The 22,113-nt window shown below is 53.7% G+C and overlaps 2 protein-coding genes across 3 annotated transcripts in view; both read left to right on the top strand.

Moving 5' to 3' along the window:
• The first annotated feature begins 77 nt into the window (after window positions 1-77).
• LOC128271582 (uncharacterized) lies at window positions 78-2,506 on the top strand. Of its 2 annotated transcripts, XM_053009167.1 has the most exons (4): window positions 78-243; window positions 363-1,799; window positions 1,884-2,000; window positions 2,352-2,506. In XM_053009167.1, exons 2-4 carry the CDS (start codon window positions 483-485, stop codon window positions 2,367-2,369), a joined length of 1,452 nt encoding a protein of 483 aa, XP_052865127.1. In that variant the 5' UTR covers window positions 78-243; window positions 363-482; the 3' UTR covers window positions 2,370-2,506. The 2 variants fall into 2 exon arrangements, with proteins under 2 accessions (XP_052865127.1, XP_052865126.1); XM_053009166.1 differs by lacking the exon at window positions 2,352-2,506 and having other exon boundaries at window positions 1,884-2,270.
• Window positions 2,507-9,651: 7,145 nt separating this feature from the next.
• The window catches only part of LOC128272774 (uncharacterized), a 30,692-nt gene continuing 18,230 nt past the window's right edge, over window positions 9,652-22,113 (top strand). Inside the window, exon 1 of the mRNA XM_053010646.1 lies at window positions 9,652-10,509. Within this exon, the coding sequence (XP_052866606.1) occupies window positions 9,652-10,509 (858 nt within the window). The remainder of the gene's footprint in view (window positions 10,510-22,113) is intronic.

Here is a 22,113-nt window from a genome sequence, read left to right as displayed (position 1 = left end):
CCGCCAACTGTCAAGCGAGCGCCCGACTATGGTTTTGGGGCCAGCTGCCAGACATTGCCATTTGGCTGCACCAGAGAAGCTGTGCGACCGAAAGTTGTGTTGGCTTTCGTCGCGGACACTCCGACTCCCCGAACTTACGAACTGGACGGAACTTTGAACGGAAGTAGTGCTCTCCTGCCCGGTGTGTGTGGGTGAGCTGTTTACAGTGCCTTGCCGATCGCTGCGAAGACCACGGTAGCTTATGTAAGTAAGGTGCTTTACGTTTTGCACCAAACAAGTGGTGCCGTTTCAAGGCCGACCCGCGCATGCCTAGTGGTGTGTTATTTATTTTGGTTTCACCAAATTCTTCCCCCGTCGTGAAGCGAAGCGAAGCGCCATCGCGCGGAAAGACGACGCAGAATAGTCGATCACGAGGCTGGTGATGTGATCCCGAAATCCCGGTACGACTAGAAAGTACTCGCAAGGTGGTTGTGTCAAAAAAAATGTCCAAAAAGATTCCGGTCCGTACGCTGAGCGAAATAACGCTCGCGGAGCTGGCCGGAACCATCGTCGGAGCGATCGGAACGATGGTGCAGACAAGCTACACGTTCGGCGTGCCACCGGACTACACTTTGCTGATGGTGGAGATCAACTCGTACCTGGATAATATGGGGGCGACCAGCAACATCTACGACGATCTGCTGCGCGTGATCCTGAGCTCCGATTCGCTCGAAGCATCGATGCGCTTCTGTTGCCTGCAGATGCTGCTGAACGAGGGCGTCCAGTGTCTGGCGACCGAGATATTTCCGGTCGCGTACTACGAGCGCATCCTGCAGGTGATCGCCGCGCAGGGGCGCGGTCTGCGCCAGCTCAACATGAAGGGCGTTTGGGTGAAGGAGGACAGTATGTGCTACATGTACGAGATCGTGAAGCGGTTGCCGCGCCTAACGAAGCTCACGATACCGCACATCCCGAACGACGACTTGCTGAAGCACATCGCCGACTACAGCAAGTGCCTGCGCCAGCTTGACATCAGCGGCGAAACGGACATCACCGAGATCGGCATCGAGTATCTGTGCTATGGCGAGTGCCACGAGCTGCTCACCTACGTGGACATTGGGTCGCTGGGCGAGGAAAACATTTGCCACACGGACGTGGCCCTGCTGTTGATGCGCCTCCCGAACCTGGCCACCCTGCAGTCGTACTCGTACGTTGGCCGCAGCTTGCTGCACATCGTCGAGCAGAAGGATGCCGGGTTCCGGTGTAAGCTGGCGTACGTGCACGACATCGAAACGAGTGCCAAAGCGATGGATGCCATCGTGGCTACGTGCCCCCGACTGGAAGACCTTTACCTAGACTCACCGGAAGTCGGCATACTGGCGAAGCTGGAAGGGGTGCGGTTGAAGCGGCTGAAGCTGTACAAGTTCAGCTGCTACGAGCTGACGGGGCTGCTGGAGCCTAGCGGCAGCTCGCTGTACCACCTGACGGTCATTAAGGGCTACGGCCCGCTGGAGGTCAATCGGATCGTGCGCTCGTGTCCGAATCTGATCGATCTCGACTTTTACATGATGGACTCGCTGACGTTCACCGGCGACCGTAGCTTCGCCAGCCTGCAGGGGCTGGAAATCCTGAGCAGCCCCATCACGAAGCCCAGTTTGCGGGCCTTTATCTGCAAGACGACGTCCTTGAAGCGGCTCGCGGTCGATGCCGTTACGTTTAGCGACGAGGACATCAGCTCGATGGTGATTGAGCACGACTTCTACCAGCTGGAGGACGTGTGGTTTACTTCCGCTCCGTATCTGTCCCTGGCCACCGTCGAGGTAGGTTGGGCTCGAACGGTGACCGGAACCGCACCACAGCCATTGGCACCGTACTTTTTGCTCTCTTTGCCCCCGTTTTTCCAGATCTTGATGGACCGCTGTCCGGAGCTGCAAAGTGTCGGGCAGCTGAGCGGTTGGGCCCTGACACCGGACGACGTCACGCTGCTGCGCGGTATCCTGAAGAGCTGCAATGCGTCACTGGTACTATCACCAGCAAGTATATTTCCTTAAGCCTTGGTTTCCCTTTCGCCAATGTCGCTGGCTAGTGTGGGCCTGCGTTCGTGCAGATCTGTTCGTGCGTAGCTAAAGCGTCTATCAACCATTCATTTTTCTATGTCCACCCCCTATGTGCCGGTATCCGGAATGTCCATCGTTCGTTCGTGGCTCGCCTCCTCGCAGATCCTGCGCCAGTTTCGGCTGCGCACGAAAGTCTCGCACTCCCGGTCCTGGTTACCGGGGTAGTTGTAGCAACTGCATAAAAAGTTACCAAATAAACTGCGCTCCACCAATCGCAATGTCTTAATTTCTGCATTTTTTCCCCCCACTTTCCAGATAATACAATCACTTTGATGGCGACACTGGGGAACACTTTGGAAGCCGTTCGATGCGCTTTGCTGATGTGGCGCGTTGCAAAAACTACCGACACGCAGCCAATCCAAAAATAAACGAAACGAACACAAGCAGCAGCATAATTGGTTGTAAAAGGTGAATTCTGTGCTTCAGCAGCCGTTCGTAGATCTCCAGGTCCGTCAGTTCGAATCCTGACAGTTCATCAACTGGAGAATAAATCTTTAAGTCGGTGCTAATGTGGCTCTTCCGGTTCTAACAACACACGTACGCCTGTGGAAATCACAATCCATTAACCGGGCCCTACACTAGAGAAGTGTCCGTGTTGTTTTTAGGGCAATCGGTACAGAATGTTCCTTGTGCGCCTCGAACAGCAGCTGCAAGATTGGCAGCACTTTGTTTTTCTCCAGCCGATGCTGCCTGCCATTGTCATTTGCCAAATCGACCGTACATAATCTTGAAAATGCGGACCTGCTGAGCGAGGCTCGAACTCGTCACTCAATACCCGGGCACCGGCGACGGAACGGTGAGCGCAACCTTTCCGAATCATAAGACGAGGCTCCTTCTTAATGGATCCGCACGTAGAATGCCGAACGAAGAAAGCGACCGAGAAGCACAAATTGGGATGGCCGGACAGCGGCTTGTGGTGCATCTTGCCGATCTCTACCAATTTGCCGGTGCGAAGGATAATGAAGCAAAACAACGCGCGGTCCGGCACCGTTTTTTAGGGAAGCTAAGTTGGGTCCTCTCTTGGGCAATGCTCGGGCTTTCAACAAGTTGCGAACACCTGCCGTTTTGTCGTTGGACCTCAGCACCTCAGTTTGGCTGAGTCGACAGAGAGAGAGAGAGAGACAGAGAAAGAAACACAGCCAACTTGTTTTTTTGCTGCGGTTCCACGACAACAACTTCGGCTTAAGTCCCCGGTCGACTGCCGGGAATGGTGACAAACGCTAAAGACGCAAGATGCAGTGCACTCTGCTCGCGCCGTTTATCGCGCCATCGCCTTCGACGGGACATTAGCGCCGATTACGAACGTGGCGCACGAAGGAGCGCTGGAGCCTGGTTTCTGGTGCTGTGCACCCTGCCGTGCGACCGATGCTGACCGGGCAAGATTGCAACGGCAATAAAACCTGCCCCCAGCACACAGCTGCATTCTGAGTTCGTTACTGCGCAAAACATGGGCCACGGGCTCCAGCCCGTGGAGTCTGGACTCTGGAGACTGGTTCCCGCGTGCTGCTGTTGTTCGGTACCGTTCGGAACTTTTATTGCGTCCGGTCATCCCGGTGAGGGCGAGCCCGACCTTCATTCATTGCCTCTGCTGCGCGTGGCCTTAGCCCGGCGGTGTGCTATGTTTGGGTTAGCGAAACTTATAAGTCGACGTTATGGTGGCACCGTTACACTGCACGCGGGACCTCGCGGAAGACCGAAGCAATATGTATGTGAAAGCGTGGCCAGGACTCTCGTCATAAATTTGGTAGAAAGTTGTGCTATGACAGTCGGGATTAGCAGCAGCGAGAATAGTGGCCTATAAACAAGAAGGGGTTGGCAAACCACGGCAAAAAACGGGAAATTTACTGCCGAGCCCGCGCGATGGCCTTGAACGGGTGCAGCAGCCCATAAAACGCCTGCTAACTCTGCAAAGGGAGGAGAGTCCCAACGGGGGAAAAAAACGCACATCAAATTAACTAAACGAGGTCTTCGGGGGATGCGCACGGTGCGCCAGAGGTACAAGATTTATTGAAACGTTCAATCCCCTGAACCGCTGGGTATTCTCCAATGGTTGCTTAGATCATTGTGTTCGGTGTCGGGGATGCACGCGGGCTCCGTGAGAAACTGCTGTTGCAACCTTGGATGGCGGTCCTTCGTTCCACAGACTTTCGGTTCGGAAGGCGCCCACAAGGCGCACTTGCTTTGGAATCGCCAATTGCCATTGCGGCGTTTGAAGCGGGGGCTCTTCACGAGGCATCGAATTAAGTTGACCGATTCGGACGTACCACCCAGTGACCCAGATATCTGTCGGGGGGCCGATGTACAAATTATGCGAAACAAGATTGACGTCTACGTACTTGGAGTGCGGGGTACCCGATTATACGCAGGTGCTCGTTGACTCCGAAATGCCCGAATAAGACGCAGACGCGGTTGTGTGATGGGCGAGCGTTTGTGTGGTAAATGGTGGCCAGCAAAAGGTTACACTGCAGTTGCTCCATAAGCTCCTCCGCCAGCCAGCAGCGGGGAACAAAAACGCCGTGCGCCGTCCAAATATTTGGTCATCCTGCCTGAAGCCCGCCTCGCAATCGAAACCTTAACTACCACCGGCCACGGTCGGATCAGCCTCCTCACCTGTGTGCAGCATGACGCTGCACGGCGCTGCCGATGATGTTTGATGCTTGATCTTTGGTAACCTTCGGCTTCGTGTCGATCTTCGCAGATAGAGAGATCCGGCCCGGTCGGTGCACCCTGCACCGTGATCGGATCGGTGAATGTTGCCGCGAGGTGGCTGTGGGGTGTAGAAATAACGTGGAGAAGTTAAACATACTCCGAGGAAACCACCGACAGTGGTGAAGCAAAAGTTTGAAAATTACACCCATCGAAGAATTGGAAGGGTTCCGCAACAACACTCGGGGCCGCGGCGTTGATGCCGTTATACAACAACCGGCGGGTAAATCATAAAAGAAAAACACAGCCAAACTCTCAACGAGCAAACCCGCGGCAGTGTCCCGAGGCCCGGCAGGTTTCTTCCCGGGGGCTGCGTATCTTGCGGATGAAGTAACGCGCGGCGTGTTCTGCAACGCCACGACGTGTCGGACTTTGCTGTTGAGCAATGGCCTCTTAAAGCTGACCGAATGCTGCTTGTGTTTGTGTGTGTGTGTGTTTCTGGTTGGTTCTCTCCGCTAACGCCGCTAATACCGTTGCCGGCGATCAACTTGAGAAGACCACGGCAAGGCCACGGATCATCCAGTTTGATGGAAACGGAGCTGGGCTCGCGCCCTCGAAAAATGATCAATGCATTGCTCAAACTTTAAATTGAATTTACGAGCGATCTTTTGGGCGATACACTACAGTTCCCGCTGCCGATGTCTGCACCACAGACATAGAGTGAAGACCGCCCTCCCCCACCGAACGATCATCGGTATCGAAAAGCAGTCAGCGAGCAATTGAACCGCGAGCGCCTCGCCTCAAACCACGAAGTGATCGCTACCTCTTGCCGGCCAGATTGCCGAGTTTTCGTCCATTTTCGAAACTTCTCCATCGTTTCTCCACCGTTTCGTTGGACGCGTCTCGCGCATCTTCCGTCCCCTTTTCTTGCGGAGTCTTCGGCTTTCTTTTCGCGTCCATCTCATGGCGCACCACCAATTATCGCTCGGTCTGTTCTGCTCTGTTCGGATCTGTGCGGGAGCAGACCAGGTCAGGGGCCATCGAAGCATTAGGTGGAGGGGCGGGAGGCCACGTAATAGTTCGCCCCAGCCTCCGCTTCACATAGCGGCCCCAGTAGGCCCCAGCTATGGTTCTGGACCGCAAGAAGTTCTGACAGGAGCCCAGCATAGCGCAGGATGAGAGGCAAGTTCAACGATCTCGCCGAACCGCGTGTTGCAGATAGCGATCCCTAGCAGTGCTATGGGTCCTAAAGTTATGCTTTCGGCGCTTTTACGCCGTTCGGCGCCTGGATGCGGTGGTGGTCCTACCGTAATTGCGGCCATTAATGGTTGATTATGCGATTCAGGTCTTGCCAGGCGGAGATTGAAGGTTCTTTGTTCGAGATTTGACAGCGCCAGCGCTACAGTCGTGGAGTTTAGTGTAGACGTTTTTGTACACTGTGTTTCATCCAGCACACTGTTGTTGTTGTTTGTGACTTCGACCGCAACGTGAGCCCGATGTCCAGAACTAAACGCACCCGAAACGTTGCCGTTTCCATTCGCGCGTTAAGAACAGTTAATTAGCACTCGGCGGGTAAATGCCGGGGGAACTACGAACTACGTTTCCGTTTGAAAGGTTTTGTGGTAAACAAGTTTGGACACGCAGCAGGAACCGCAGGGTGGCCACAAACAACTGCCTAAACCGATCTACTGGTTCAAAATGGCTGAGCTGAAAGCGGTGCTATAGTTAGCACCTTCGGTCTCCGGCTGCCAACTAGGAATCGGTTTGATGAACAGATCGAAACCCTATGAGCTGTCGTCAGGGAAGCCATTGATGTGGACTTCTTCTTATCCGGCCATCTTGGCCTGCACCCCAGACACGTGTTGTTGCTTTCTGTAACGGTGTGCTCCAAATAATGTGGACTACCCAAAGCCCCAAAACAGAGGCTTGTTTATCTTGAGCAAACAATGCTCTACGATGCTCTAGCGTAGCGTCCACCTGACTCTTCACGTTGCGTACCGCAAAGGCTGCGTGGTCCACGTGCGTTGTTACGATATCACCAGAGTTTACCGAAAAAGCTTAGCCAAAAACAGCATCCATCAGCAGGCGGCTACCTGCGCGGGGTTAGTCAACGAGGAAAACCTTGAAACGGCCACCTAAGCCACCCCGGCGCACACATGCGCAAAACGGGCGTACGTACACCAGCGTGCGTTTGCGCAGCGTGTTTGCGGTGGCCCAAAACTGATGCTACCCCTATGCGCTGCGCAGGTAGTGAGTCAGTCCTTCGCCTTCCCGCAGTTGCCGGGTGGCTATTCGCAGTCACGCACACAGCATCACTCGGCACTCTTTCTTCTCACTCCGCCGCGGTGGCCGCGGCCACAGTTCCAATGACCGGCCCGTGATCAAGGTGTTTTCGATGGGCCCCTCTCGAATCTCTCGCTCTCTCTCGGGCGGGCGCGCTGTGTGCGTGTGGCGTAATGTGGCGATGGAGACGGATCGCGCCGAACAGGTCGCGGCCGCGCAGGTTTTTAGTTTCTCCTCGCCACTCGCCGACGACGCAAGAAGCCGTTGCGTCTGCGTACCGTGTGTTCGCGCGTGTCCGCGATCTCTGCTCCTCGCGTTCTGTGTTTTTTTTTTTTCGTGACCACGCACGCAAAGCGTATTGTGGGGAATTTCGAATAATTCGAGGCAAGTTTTCGGGCGGTCGGTTTGTGTGCAAAGCTCGGCAAATATTCCGGCAACCGAGAGTCCAACGGTCGGTGCGCGGTGGCGCAACGAAACGATGTCCGCGTCCGCGTAGTGTAAGTTTCGGGTTGCAGCAGCAGTCACCGTCGTCGTCGTCGTCGTCGTTGTGCTTTGTGTGCACGTTTAATCGCGGCCGCTGCTGCGTGTATGCGCGCGGCCAACTTTGAGGACCGCCCGTCACCCGGGTGGAAAGCTTCGGCTGCCGCCGCCTGTGTTTGTGTTCCATTTAATCCCGGGGACCGTTCGACCGTGCGACGGGGCAACGGTGGTGTGTGGTGTGATCTTGTTTGGTGATGCTGTTGCTGCGCCTCAGCGTTTGCTGCTGTCCGGGGTATATCTCTCTTCGCCTTTACCTTTCGCTCTTCGGTTCGCTTCTCCAGCTTTACTTTTTCCCGTTGCTATTCTTTTGTTTCTATCTTTTGCTCACTTCGGTTTAGTTCTTCCCCTTCTTTCGCGTGTTTCGTGTTTTTACCTTCTTGCGGCGTCTCTTCTTTGTTTCTCCCTTCTAAACTCCGCGCCACCCGGGACGAAGCAACCCGGTTTTCTCCGGCTTCGGCTTCTTCTTGCCACTTGCCTTTGACCACCGAGCACTTTTCGTGCCTGTTCCGCACACCCTTTTTCGGGAACCCATTTTCCTGTGTGGCCACAGGAAGATGGCCTCACTCGCGACGGTCCAGATTTTCTCCGTTTGATGCTTTCCTTCGCTCCACCGAAGGCGCTTTCGCTTGAGGAGTATCTTTTTACCGGTTGTAGGAGTACTGATGGCTGTTAGAATGATCAGATATTGGCACCACCTTTAAATAAATGCACTAAAAAGATTCCGAAGGTTCCGGTTACGAAAAAAGGAGTTCGACAATCCACTGCAGCGCTCGATTATTATCTCACGGTATGCCGGACCCCGACTGTCGCCAGCGTCAGCTGGCTGTGTGTGTGTGGCACACGGTGGGAAAGCAATAGAAATTATACCCCCTTCTTTCTGGTGTGTGACGAGCTAACCCTTCGCAAGCGATGGGAAAGAATCGGTGAACCGGTCCCGTTCTGGTCCCGGAAGCCCAGTGGGAACGAATGCAGGGTGCGAACTAGGAAGAGAGACACCCCTGCGCTCGCTCGGGGTGCCTCCAACCCCGCCAACAGTGTGGGAACGGGAAGGGTGTCGGGAAGTCGGCTCATCAAATGCATGGTCACACATTACCGGGCCTCATTATTGGCGCGCAGAGTCCGTCGGTTGGGGGGGCCTTTTTTCGGTGTCTGTCTTTCGTCCGATAAGCGCGTCAGCTTTCGGTATCTAGCGCATTCGCACCCTCTGTTTTATCAGTGGCCGCGCACCGGAAGGGCCGCCAAAGCCGCATCGACTATGTAGGGGTGCAGTTTTTCGACAGCTCCCGGAGCTGTACCGCTACCGTGTGTTTACATTTTCTGGATCCAACTACCCACTAAGTCGGCCTTACTTCACACACCTTCACCGAGCTCATTCTGTTCCATTCCGTTGTAGGTTCCACAGCCCCGTCCAGAGAGACAAGTGTCCCCGTTCGCCCGGTGGGGAAACTTCGCGAAAGTGACGAAAGTTCGCGGTTCCTGCTGCACTTGCACCGGCCTGTCGCTATCATCACAGCGGACCGGATCCCGCGTATTTATTTTAAGGCCTCCACGCGGCGGCAAAGTGAGCGTGAGAGAAAGAGCGCGAGGCGCAACTTACCGGTGGGGATGATTAGGGGCTACCCAGGGGCAAGATAACGACCGGTGGCAGTGTGTGTGTGTGCATTGCAGCAACGCCAAGTGGTGGAAGATAATCGAAGCAGCAAAAAATAAAAAAATTAACGGCAAGCGACTCCGGCCAATCGATCAATCGACACCAGCGCCAGCGGAAACACGCTACGCTGTGCGGGCTTCGTCCGCAAAAATCCGTGCCAGCCTTTGGCAGGGCGAATAACGGAAGTGCGCCGCCGTGAAATCAGCCGACCGGAAAGCTTCCGGAAAGCTCAGTGTAAGTGAAGCGGCTGCTCCGGGAGTGCGTGCCTGCGTGTAACGGGAAGCAGAAAGTCCCTTGGTGAAAAACACGGCGGAAGAAGCATTAGCGAATGGTGCCGCTATCCGTCGAATCTGATCCGTTTCGATCCTTACGAATGAAAGTTTACTTTTCCGCGACCAACCGTTTTGTGACCGTGTCGGTAAGCGTGTGTGTTAGATGTCACCGACGATAACGGAAATTTTGGGCATCGCAATTCCCACGATCGGCGGCAATCCGCAGACCATGCAGACGCGGGACCATCCGTTCAATCGGTCCACCCGGCCGCTCCTGGAGCGTCGGGCCCAGCCGCAGGTGGTCAGCACCAAGAAGCACGGCAACGGCACGGCTGGCGGTGGCGGGGGCCACGTGCCGAAGGTGCCGGTCCGCGGTTACAATGACTTCAACCTGATCAGCCGTCAGTACGACGCGTGGAACTCAACCGACTCGCACAAAGGCTACCCGTACGGGAGTCCTCCGTCTCCGACGGGTGGTGACGGTGACCCCCAGCGGCACCACTTCCAATTTTCCGATCTGGATGGGCGCCAGCGGGCTCAGCACTACCAGCGGACGGTCAATCAGTACACCGTCAACAGCAACAACAGCGATGACGATGACTACGACGAGCTGGTCTACCACCACAACCAGCTGAACGCGGCCGGCAAGGCGGGTGTCGGTGGCGGGGCGAAGCCTCAGCAGCAGCAGCAGCAGCACCAGCAACTGCGCCGCCGGCTGCTGGATGCGGCCTCGCCAGCACCGCCCACTCCTCCGCAACGGATGTTCCTGGGAGCTCAGCAGCAGCAGCAGCACCATCACAAGACACCACCGCCGCCGCCGAGGCGAACCGAGTCACCGCCTGCTCCGGCAGGGAGCGGCGGCGGTGCCGATATTGATGGACCGTTCGTGTTCGGTGTCCATCATCCGAACACCTTCACGCCGGCCTACGGCAAGGTGGCGACACTGTACGGCACCAACACGGCCGTCGGCGGCAAGGATGCGAAGGATACGGTTCCCACGTCCAGTCCCGTCTCGAGCCAGGTAAGTCTCGGTAGACGAAGGAAGAGAGAGGAGATGCGGGGTTCCTAGGACCGGCTAGGAAAGTTATCGCGATGGTTTATGACCGCTTCCAGCGGTTCAGCTGATAATCAGCTGGAGATACGTGGTCTGTTCAAAAGTTTTCGCGACATTTGAATTTCCGCGAACTACGTATATCCGGTTTTCGATTTTTTTGTGATTGACTTATGGTGAAAAGTTCGGCCATTTTGAATAATCAGTCAATTTTTTACACCTATTATGTTTGGACGTGTTTTGGCTCATCGTAGATTTTTGTCTCGCTCAAAAAATGGATGGCAAAGAATCTTTATTAAATTTTGTGTGATCGTTTTTCGTGTGAATTAAAAGCGCGCACACATTCTAAATGTTGAATGTGGCTTATGGTGAAGCCATTATGACCCAAAGCAGCGCTTATCGGTGGCTCAAAATGTTCTGAGAGGCCGAGAAGAAAATAAGCCGAACCTTGTCCAAGCAAAACAGCTGTCAAAAATTAAGTGATTAATCAAAATGGCCGAACATTTTACCACTTGCCAGTGACATATCTATGTATCCCGCGGAAAAACAAGTGTCACGAAAATTTTTGAACAGACCTCGTACTCCATCCCGAGCAACGGAAAACTGCATAGCCTGGTACTCGTGACCTGCCGGGTTTCTAGATTTCAATTCAATTCGTTAAGGAAAACTTTAAATAAGGTGTCCAAACGTCATGCTGCAGGACCAATCCGTACAAAAAATCCGCACAGCACTGTGTGCGAAACAGATCACAGCACTCTTCACGGAGAGCTTCACGGTAACGGCCTTACGGTTCCCTCAAATCGCTGTCTCTTCTTGACGAGAGTCTCTACCTGCGTCTTGTCTGTGGCGTCCTGCGCAGCGGCAATGCAAACAAAGCAATCAACTTCGGCAAAGTCGGCAAAAGTATCATCTCGGTGCGGTCCGTACCTGAGCACTTTCGGGTCGTAAAAGCAAAAAGATCAGCAACGGCGGTGACTACCCGCAGCGTTAGCAGCCCCGGGACCTATTTGCATACGGCCCATCCCGAAGAAGAAGAGCACGGTCGGGACTGCTGATGGGCAATAATTTATGAGGCCACCCTAGCTCCAGACCCTACGGTTGCACTAAATTGTGGAATAGTAAAGAACCCGGGAACCCAATCCACCTCCGGGGGTCGCGGGCGATGGGAAAACGACAAAATGGGCATGAAAGTCTGAGAAGTCGGCTCTGTGTGTGTGTCTCGTTCGATTGAATGCTCGGGAAAATTGTCCTCATCCTGCCGACGGCCGACCACTCCGTTCCATTTGTTTGCCGTTTCTTTTCTAGTTCTGGCCAGTGCACCCAGCACTCCAGCCAGCCCAGGGAGCCGATAGTTCCTGGGACGGAACCTCTCTGGACGATGATTGAGGTCTCGCCCTTTTTAATAATCCATGACCGGCCGGACTGGCCATGGGTGGATCGGGGGCACGCATTTTGGTGGGGCCTAGCGGCCCCATTTGCCGGTCGTCGCCGGTAGTAATTGAATTTGATTGTGTTCCAGTCCAGCCACGCCCAGCCACCAATCGATACCGGGGTCCGGTTCCGGACCTCCAGCAGCTGCGATGCACCCCGGGAGTTGGATATTGCATTTGGTGGTCGGTTTTTGGGGTGGTGACCGATATTATACCGCAGAGCAGAGTGCTCGGTGGTGCTCGACACCGGTTCGATCGATTGAGTCACGGTCGGTTGTTACGACACGACTGTTATCGACGCGGCCCGAGCCAACCGATAGCCCATCTTATCACGCGAATGTGTGCGAATTTTGCTTCAAGATAACAAGTTGCCCGTTCCGTGTTTCGCGTGATTTGCCTGCCGGTGGCGGGTCGTGTCCTTTGGGAGCGAAACAGCTGGCCGGCAGTTGAGCCTGACAGCAAGCCCCAGCTACTGTTTGCGTTGCGAGATTGCGTCAATTAATTGCAACCGGGGTCGCGCTTGAATGCGCCATCCTCTGTGTCACCGGGTGCTAAGTGGAGCCAATTAACCTGCATCTTATCCGCCCGATTACGTTCCGTCCGTTCGTCCGTCCGTCCCGGGCAGACTTCGTAGCTTGTAAGTGCGTCACAAGAATCCCTTCGAAAGCGTTCTTGGAACCAGTTACCGATAATGAGCAATTACGGAGTTGAGCGGACTTTAATTTTAGAGTTCCCGGTAAAAGGATCTAACCGAAGCGTGGCGGAAGATCCAAGGTAGCGCCATGAAATTGATCCCGCATTTAGGCACCGGCTGTGGAGGCGCTTCTCTGGAACCACCCGAAGGTTCCGTGTGCCCGATGCTGCTTTGGGAACTGCACCGAAATTCTGCCCATCTGCGATGCGCGTCTGCAACTCTCCGGGCGTCTACGTCTATCGCCCAGTGCACGACTTCCGATTCGCTGTACAAACACCACACCGACACTCGGGGTGTGATGTTTACCGTGGCAATAAAGCGCTGTTGCTCCCCTTCCGCCGGGGAGCTGTTGCCATTCGCGGTGCTCTGGCTGGTGGAAAAAGTTTCCAGCTTGCTGCACTGACCTTGAGCAAGGCGTTACATCCGCCAACGGGGCCCGGATCTTGCGACTGTCCCAACTTTGCACCACCCTACTTTACTATCGTTTCGAGGGAGAGTACGGTGCATTAGCGAGGAAGACCCAGATACCGCTGGGTAGTTTAGAACCTGTGAATGAACACCATCAACAGGTGCGCCATCGATTGTGGGTCAAACGATGGTGACTGGGATTTCGTTGACCAAACACGGTCCACGGTGGACGAATGTAGACATTTTATGAACAAGAGCTTATCATTAAACTTGTTAAGAAGATTGCGAAGATTACAGCTAGTGTTTGAACTCCGAAGATGGGGAGGATTTCGCCGAAGAACCAATCAGCCAATAGTTTTCGGTAGCGTATGTCATTGACGGTTAAGGCTCCTTCTTCATTTTTGACCAAAATCCGCACCAAACAATCACTCGTTGTGGGTGCATTTGCTTGTCTTGGACAGCGTGTGGATTTTCCGACCCCCACATGCGGAAATTATGCTTATTAGCTTAACCCTAACGTTTTTAACTTAAGTTTAGTTAAGTTTTTAACGTTTTAGCTTAAGTAACGTTTAAGTTTAATATTTCCCAATTTTGTGCAAGCGTGGAGCGTCCCATTGCTAGCTTTTACTAAATGTTTGTCGTAAATGTCCAAGCTTTTACTAAATGTTTACAGTTTCCAGACTGCAGTTTGACGTTTCGAAAGTCAAGTAATCGGTACCTGAAAATCCAAACACCTGACGAATCACACTATAGTTTAATAAATTGGGGGGCCATCGGTAGCCGTTTCCGGAGGATGTTGCTGCACAGATATCGTACAACAATCGTGTGCGTGGTCGGGTGCGACTAATCTCTGCTCGTCCCGGCGTCCCTTTGAAACCGTTGTGCCAGGCCAGGACCGCAAACGATATCAATTGTCATTTGTCACAAGATCTTCCCACGGAAACCGGCACCGCCCGGCTCTGGGGACGGGGACCCCGGGAGCCTTCCGTCCGGGTTGGCCACAAATCATTCCAACCACCTTTCTGGTGTCACCGGAAGGGAGCGACTCAACAATCCGGTCCTCCCCCCGCTCGTGTGCCGAGCACGTTGACATCGCACGTCGAGTTGAGTTGTACAGTTTAATTAAATTCATTGAAACTTCTGCCATTGAGCGTCGTCGACGCCGGCTAAAAGGTTAAATCGACTGCAAAAAGGCCTGCTGGGCCGGGGCCGGGGGCCACGCGAAACAACCGCCGGTCTCCCGTTAATTATGCTTGCCTTGCCACCGAATCCGAATTCACCGGCGTCGCTGTTCGTCGGTGCGCTCTGGACCGGAAAAGTTAGCACACTATTTGTGCGTAATGGCAATAACAATGAGCACACATTAGCAGCAGCAGCAGCAGCAGCATCGTGCGGCCGGCACGATGTATTACCAGCCATTTCCGGCGGATCGGCTCGGTTCCGTTCCGCCGCCCGGGGTCTAATGGGCGCAAATATCTTCAAGGCTGAGGCCCCGTAAGCCATTTCCCGAGGCCAGCATTCCCGGGAGCATGCCGGCGCACGCTCACCAGTCAGTAGGGCCCCCCAAGGACATTCGGTGGCGCGTTCGCTAATAAATAAACCGACGGCGATAGTCCCGAGGGCCCGTGGGGCCTTGAGCCCCCATGCCCTCCTTGATCCTTGGGCGCCTGTGGCCGTGAAAAAGGGGGGCCACGCGTAGGTGTTGGGCTCTTGGTCACGTTCGGGCCGCATCGCATCGTCCCGGGGTATGGGAAAGACGTGACGAAACGGCTCTAGGACCTAGGAAGTCGGTCGGCGTTGAGTGGGCACGTCCGACTCCTGGTCCGGTCCGGGATGCGGTCGGATTGTTTCGTAGATTGTGTTCCAATTTTTCGCATTCAAATAGCTTCTTCGTTCTCACATCGGGATGACACACTGTGGAGGACCAAAGGACCCCCGAAAGGAGGCGGCTGCGGGGGTACCTTCCGGCGTGACGTGCTGAGGCTTTTGCTGCATCGGCGTGACGGCTGGTGTTTCGCGTTGATTTAGATAAGTCATTAAACGACTTCTTGGCGACGGCTGGACCCCAGTTACTCAGTGCGCCGTAAGAGAAATCCCCATCCCCACGACAGACATACCGTCTCTCGACTGCGACCGCGACCGCAACAGCAGCAGCCGGCAACATCAACAGCATTGCGCCACAAATGAAGGCAAACATAGTCGGCAGCCGGCAGCCACTCGAACCATGTTATGTGGGTGAAGCAGCCAAACCGTGCGAGGGAGAGAGGACGAGACTGTAACAAAAAACTGGGCCACCGGAGTTGGGCTACGTGGTGGCAACATCCAAGCAAGTAGCGCATAATTATGCCGCAAAGTGTTGTGCTGGTTTCGCTGGTGTGAGCCACACCACGCCGCAAATTACTGTTGCTTCAAATTCGGTTCCAAAAACTCACCTCGGTCGTCGTGGCTTAGCATGTGAAACGTCTTAGCCATAACGCCACATAATTCTGGTGCCAACCACACGGCAGGTTGCGGCTATTGGACGAGTACTCCGCCGTCGGATGGTAAGCTGTCTCTCTGGCAGCCATCTGGTGGTGGAGGATTCAATTAAACAAGCGAACTGCTAACGAGACCACTGGACTGATGGACTGGGCTCCGGGGCTCCGGCTGCTCGGCTGTCACCGTGTGATGGGGGCGGCGGACGTTCCTTGCGCCACCCTGCGGTTGACACGGTCCAATTTCCCTGGCCCGGACGGTTCATCTGCATCAAACCATTGGCCAACAAATAAAAGTAAAGGAGGGGCTTCGGTCGACCATGTTTTGGGTAATTATGTTTTCCGTTGGCGAGACTTGGCGTGGGCAATGTGGGTAGCCCACCCGCCGAACCCCCTTTACGACAAACGGCAACTTTGGCAACTCCAGGGGCGGCAAACGGTTGCAGACGATAAGTGTTCGCACATGATCGAACTAATTAAAACGTGTGTTTGGCGCTTAGCACCACACTTCGAGCACGTTCGGCGAGACCAAACAAACCCACTGCGCTTCGACCCTATCAGGGGCTTACCAATCGCAGTGTACGAGCCCGGTACAAATAGAGATGACTTTCGAGAAGCTACCGAAACCAGTCAGCTCATTGGTGTGAAATTTGGGATCGGCACAAAAACTGTTACAAAGAAGAAACTTGTTTTGTCTAAGAATTTTATGGTACACTTCAGGTGATCTTAATCCGAGTTGCGTTCACATCTAAGCGGCTTCTTCATCTCTTCTCTACTGTGGCCCAGTGTTTAGCGCTTATTTCGCACTCTAACATGGTCCAGAAAGTCCTTCGGCAATGGAAGAGTCATGATTGGGAACGAAACGAAGTCGGCATCATGACTTTGACGTCAAGCTAGATGGAAACGATTGAAAAGCATTCATTTGCAGGTAATGCTGCCCAAATCATTATCATGTTTACCCATCAAAGAACAGAATGTTTGGAAAATGAGCACTTTTGTGCAAACATGTAATTTTTAAAGGCTTGTAAGATTTGACTTTAGGTTCATTTTGCGGTGTGCATCAAATGTTTCGGTGGATTCTTTGCCTCAATTGACATGCTTCAACTATCGGGCGATCCATCAAGTGTTTGGATTTTAAACTATCAATTACTTGATTTTTAAAACGTTTACGCAATGGGACGCTTGCAGTTGATTGGGAAACTTAAAATTAAAAACCCATTTTTGAAAGTGGCGAGTCTTCAACTCAAACTGTGGGAAATTTTGAAAACCTCAATCACACACCAGTTACGTAGCTCAGTTGGATTACTGCCGATGCCGTCCGTATTGCCACTGATTATGAAAAGAGTTTCAAGCCGTTCCTTTTAACGTACGATTCATTCGCGCTTCTGATGGGGCCCCGTTTGTTTAAGGGCCCAATTATCGTTTAATGAACATCGCAGCATCGCAGCATTGCGATTGTGAAGCCATTTGAATTAAAAATCACTGCAAAACAATTCGCCGGTAAACCGGTACCGGGGGTCCGAGCGATATCTCGATCGGTTCCGGGAAGCCGGCAGGCAGCGGGCGCTGCAGCATAAAACATGCCGGCACGGACACGAGCATTGAATGGCCGGCCGCCCATTCAATTGGTGCGCGCCGCTAATGATGATAGTCCCGTTTGTTGCGGAATTAATTCCATCATAATGAGATATGGTCCAGCGGGGTCGGTGGTAGATGATGAAAACGAGCGCGTAGAACATCGGAAAGAACCTGCTAAAGGGCCCCGGTCGGCCAGCCAAAGGGCCACTCGTTCAGTTTTATGCTTTGTGTGAAGCACAATCGTTCGGTCAGCTCTTATCGTTGGCCTCCACCAAGTCGGCGAAGTTAAACTTTCATTCGTTCCATTCACTAAAGTGCCACCCGGGAGGGCCGTGTTGTAATTCCCCGAAATTCCCGAGCCCGGGCGAGAAAAAAGGATGCTGATTCATTCATGTTTTAGCCACGTCTGACCAGGGTGTTCTTTTAGAGAGTGCCAGATCGGACCCATTCGATGGCCCAACGAAATGCCCCGAAAGGTCGAAAACCAACGAGCAGAGAGCGAATGACAACCAAAAAAAAAAAACATGTCCTAAAGTAATAACAAAATGTTTTGCAACCGTCAACCAATTGTGACGATCGTCCCGAAAATGGACTACCCGCGATGGAAGATATGGAATGGAGGATGGAATGGAAGAACTCAACACCATGTTTCGCCATGTTTTAGCAGCTCGGTGCGGGAGTCGCGAGCAGGCAAATGAGCTCCCGTTTACGAGCTTTGTGTCCGGGGGAGGGCTAACCGTTCCCGGGTCCAAAAGGACCCGAGGAGCTCCGCGACATTGACGGCACCCGAAAGGCTACGTGGTGGGCTCCGCTGGGAGCTGAGGCTGCCACACGGAAAAGTAATTCCCCGGGGGCCGCGCGCTAAGAACTTCGGATTGCGAAGAACGCGTGCGGACGGCGGTGTGTGCGGTGTGCTGGGTGTAGAAGTCGTTGTTGAGAAAGTAATTTTTATAATCTGATTAAAGTCGTCGGGATCCGCGCGGGGATGATGAGAGCTGCGGTGCGCCGGGTGCGCCGAGTCAAAAGGACGGAACTTTCTTATCCCGTCGGTACACGGCGAAGCTGCTGCTGCTGCTGGAAACCAGATCCCTTCGTACCTCATCGTCCCGGGAACGCCCGGGAGTATAATGTTCTTCTTCGGCACGGGCGCTGACTCCTACGAAATCCTCGTCGTTGGCGGCTCGCTACCAGAAGCCATTCAACGTGGCGCGGCCAAGCTCCGACAATGTGCCAAATGTTTCGCTCACACAAAGCGCGAAACCCGCGAGTGATAATAGTTATCACAGTTTAGGGCTGTTTAGGGCACGCCTAAGTGGATTAGGTGCCCACTGTGTTCCGGTTCCGCTAAAGTTCTGTACATTCCGTAGCGTTGTGATTTGTTGCCGACTCCAAACGGTTCTCCACGTGGAACTAAGCTGCGGGTCCCCAGAGACAGAGAGCCCCGTTTAGAATTGATGGACCACGGTTGTAGGATGATGATCCGGTCCGAGTTACGGGCGGTTACGGTTCGTTCGGTCGTCCGGTGCGGAAGATGCGCTTTTAAGAAGATTATCTTCCCGTTCGCCCACAGATGGCGCTGACGCGCGCGCATGGAACGGAAAAGGTCAAACGGTAATCGGACGAAAGTTAGCCCACTCCAACACACACACTCTGGTGGGAGACATTCCGGTTTTAATCTCTAATGGTATTGTCTGCGGCGTCGACCAAGCATTCCCTCCCCGGGGGGTCCGGTTCGTCCTGTGAACCCCCGGATTTTCGTGGTCCATTTTTGCCAGTTTCTCAACTAAGGTCCGAGCCGCCAAACTCGGCCTCTGTCTCGCTCAGTCCGCTGGTTCAATCGAGGGCCCGTATGGATTGTGACGTAGCCAGAGCCAAAGGTTACCAGTGGCAACCTGAGAACCTGTTTCTAGGTTACGGCGTACACGTGCGAAAATTATCTTCCTCCGGCCAGGCGGCCATTATGCAGGTGTGTGTTGTGGTTGTGGCGTAATATGCAGCAATTGGTTGCCGCAGGGCACTTACGGGGCGACGCGCCACGTTGACCGGCGGCCGGACCGGCCTAATGAGACCGTATTGTCGTGATGAGTGGCCACAGCCAGTCTATCGTTGGCGTTTCGAGGCATTTTTCATTCAGTGCGCCCAGCCAAATGTAACACCTGAGACTCTAATTTTTCTTCTCCGTCACGGCGGATCGCTGTTTATGCAAATTTATGCCATCCAGAATCCAATATACTCGACACCGCCGTGGACGGGGCGAAGATGTCTCGGACCACGTCGGGTTCGCTGGATTCAATAGTCGCGTTTGGCGCTTTTCAATGACACCCACTGTGTGGAGTTGGAGACAAATTTATCGAATTTACCATCCCCCCTTCCGGGTGAGTGTACTCTCCAGCTTCGCGCCACGGCGTGGGCTGGCTGGCTAGCTGGGCGCAATCCGGCCGAAATTGATGTCGCATATTTATAAGCCGCCGAGTGCTGACTTCCGAGAAACGATTTGAAGCCAGCTTGCGGGTCGACTAGTAGCCGAGCTTTTCGCCAAGAAGATGTCCCAATGCTAGCACTCGAGCACTCGAGCTCGGGCTCGCCGTATTCCAAGTATTCCCAAGAATCTTATGAATAATCTTACCCTGCGCTGCGCTGCTCTGCTCTGACAGACCCTTACTCCACCCGGCCACCCGGACGAAGGGTTATAATTTTTGGTATCAAAACTTTGAAATGTTCTCGAGCGTTCAAAAGGTGAACGAAAAGGCAAAATAATCTCGACGGGACCGTCGCCATCGGGGTCGGGCTGTTGGTCGTCTGCCGTTCTGGTGGAGGTGGTTGTTGGAAAGCCCTGTGCCAGCCTGACCATCCCCCTTCAAGACCGCTTCAAGATCTCCCGCACCGGAAGCCAGGAGGTGTATTGGGATAAATTTTGCATATGAATGCCTCTCGGCCAGGCCGACTGGGCCATTGGTGGGTAATTCCTCTAATGGGTCGCCTATGCCTTCTGTTTCTGTGTGCGAGGCGTTAGGAACCGTCTTCACACCGGTACCGCCCGACGTCCCCGGTGCTCCCGGTGCCCTCGAGGTGAGAATTGTGTACTTTTAAGCGACACACAGATCCTTTCTAAATAATTGCCACCTCAGACTGGGCGGATGGTTCTCGAAGTGTAAATGGAGCTCGAACACCGGCGGTACACAATGCCTTTTCTTCGTTTTCTGTGGTTGCCCTCGCCAACGAAGAATCGCTAAAATGTGCCACAAAAATGGGACTATTGCCCACGGAGATCGCATACCGTCGGCTCGTGTGAGTCGTTATGCTTAGGCTTTGCGTTTCGGTTGCTTCGAACATTTTTCCGTTCGAATGGATCCTTACAGTCAGCTTCGTCAGCCGTGCGCGCCAGACATTGCTCGAGTTCGATGGGACGCTCGTGGGACATTTCTCTGGTCGGCTCTGGGCCTCGATCACGCACCACGCAAGTCTGCGTTTGATAGCTTTCAAGATCCCCACCAACCAGCCGGCTTTGCGAAGGTGGATTGCGCTGCCATTCGTTGCATGATGCCCTGGAATGAGCAACACAGCGAGCGACACTCTCTGTACGGCAGACGGCGACCTTGTTCATGTGTGGCGTCTGTACCGTATCGGGCCGTTTCTGCGTCGGGCTCTAATCAGCCCGTCGGTGGCCTTGCTCCAGGGCTTCCCGGGGCCATATCGCAGGCCATGGCTTCCCGGGGGTTAGGGTGATAGCGATAGCCACCCGGCGGCCAACGCAGCGTGACGCATTAGTCCACGTTTCTGCACCGAGATAATGTGTGTGCATTGGTTCCGCCAACGTATCTGACGGAGCATATCGTGCGCATTCAGCATGCATTTAGTAATAAGTTCTTCCTTGTGCACCCGTGAGCACCAGTTGGCACTGCAAGCCGTCAGCAGTAGAAGATTATGATTCGCATCAGTCTCTAGCTAGCTTTTAGCCTCTTTCGGTAAGAGAGTAAGGAAGGTTGGTAGAGAAAAGGTTTTATGTATTTTTTTTAAACGGCTTTCTTTTTCGCAATTGCGCATTTAGTTTGAGGTTGGTTAGTGAACTTTTAGGTTAGTTTGGTTCCACATCGATGCTTTGTTTTTCCGAGGCAGAGGTCTCAATTTTTTATTGACGCTCTAGAAAATGTTGCAATGTCTTATATATTTTTCGTTCTTTGACATTCCCACTCTTTAACATAAAGTTCGATGAGCGCTATGTTGCCAATGCGTAACATAGCAACCAGCTCATCGTGAAGGAAAATGATAAGGCCGTTTCTCCAACTATAAATATGTCATGAAAGTTTTTTAACCCAAGCTTACGTAACACGTTAAATACTACGGAAGAAAAATACATTTTCAGTGCATTTCCGGCTGCAAATACAGTGTTGCATGAAGCTTTGTGTTCCGCAATGAATGTTTGGCCCAAATTTCCAGAGGAATCGGAAGCGCTACACACGCCTCCGGCCTCGGGGACGCAACACTTCAGCGCAGACACCAGCAGGATGCCACGTTTGTATTAACAAATCCTCCATCACTTGCCGGCTCCACTCGCTATGCCCCGTTGAGGCTCAATCACTGAAAAAGGACCTGCCGAGGAGCATTCGGAACGATAGAATGCAGCATTGGTACACTCGACTCCGGCCCGTACTAGAATCGCGTTCATCCGGAGGCATCGCATTCCGGGACGAAAATAAACATCATTAGGACCTTTCGGCAAGTTGCAAGCGCGCAGGAGTGGCGGGCCACCTCAAAACCACCGGTCCTTTACCGGCCGGTGCGGCTCACGCCCCAGACGGCTGGAAAGTGGTTAAGAGGAAAATTTGCGCTCCATTGTAAAACTTGTGCGAAAAGGTCATTCCCGGGACCGAGAGCCGAGTCTAGCGGCGTCGGGAGCGCGCCGGTTTCCGGAATTGCGTCGGTGTTGTGCAAAATATGCTCCCGGGCGCAACCAACACTGGAAGCAAGTTCAAAAGGGAACTGGGGAGCT

Source organism: Anopheles cruzii, chromosome 3 (assembly GCF_943734635.1).
Source record: "Anopheles cruzii chromosome 3, idAnoCruzAS_RS32_06, whole genome shotgun sequence".
Taxonomy (NCBI): domain Eukaryota; kingdom Metazoa; phylum Arthropoda; class Insecta; order Diptera; family Culicidae; genus Anopheles; species Anopheles cruzii.
This window is presented reverse-complemented; position numbering and strand designations above follow the sequence as displayed.

Excerpts from the sequence above, each read along its gene's own strand:
- LOC128271582 (XM_053009166.1), top strand. The coding sequence starts at position 483 with ATGTCCAAAAAGATTCCGGTCCGTACGCTGAGCGAAATAACGCTCGCG. Across the intron at positions 1,800-1,883 it reads TGTCCCTGGCCACCGTCGAG|ATCTTGATGGACCGCTGTCC; the intron begins GTAGGTTGGGCT and ends CCGTTTTTCCAG.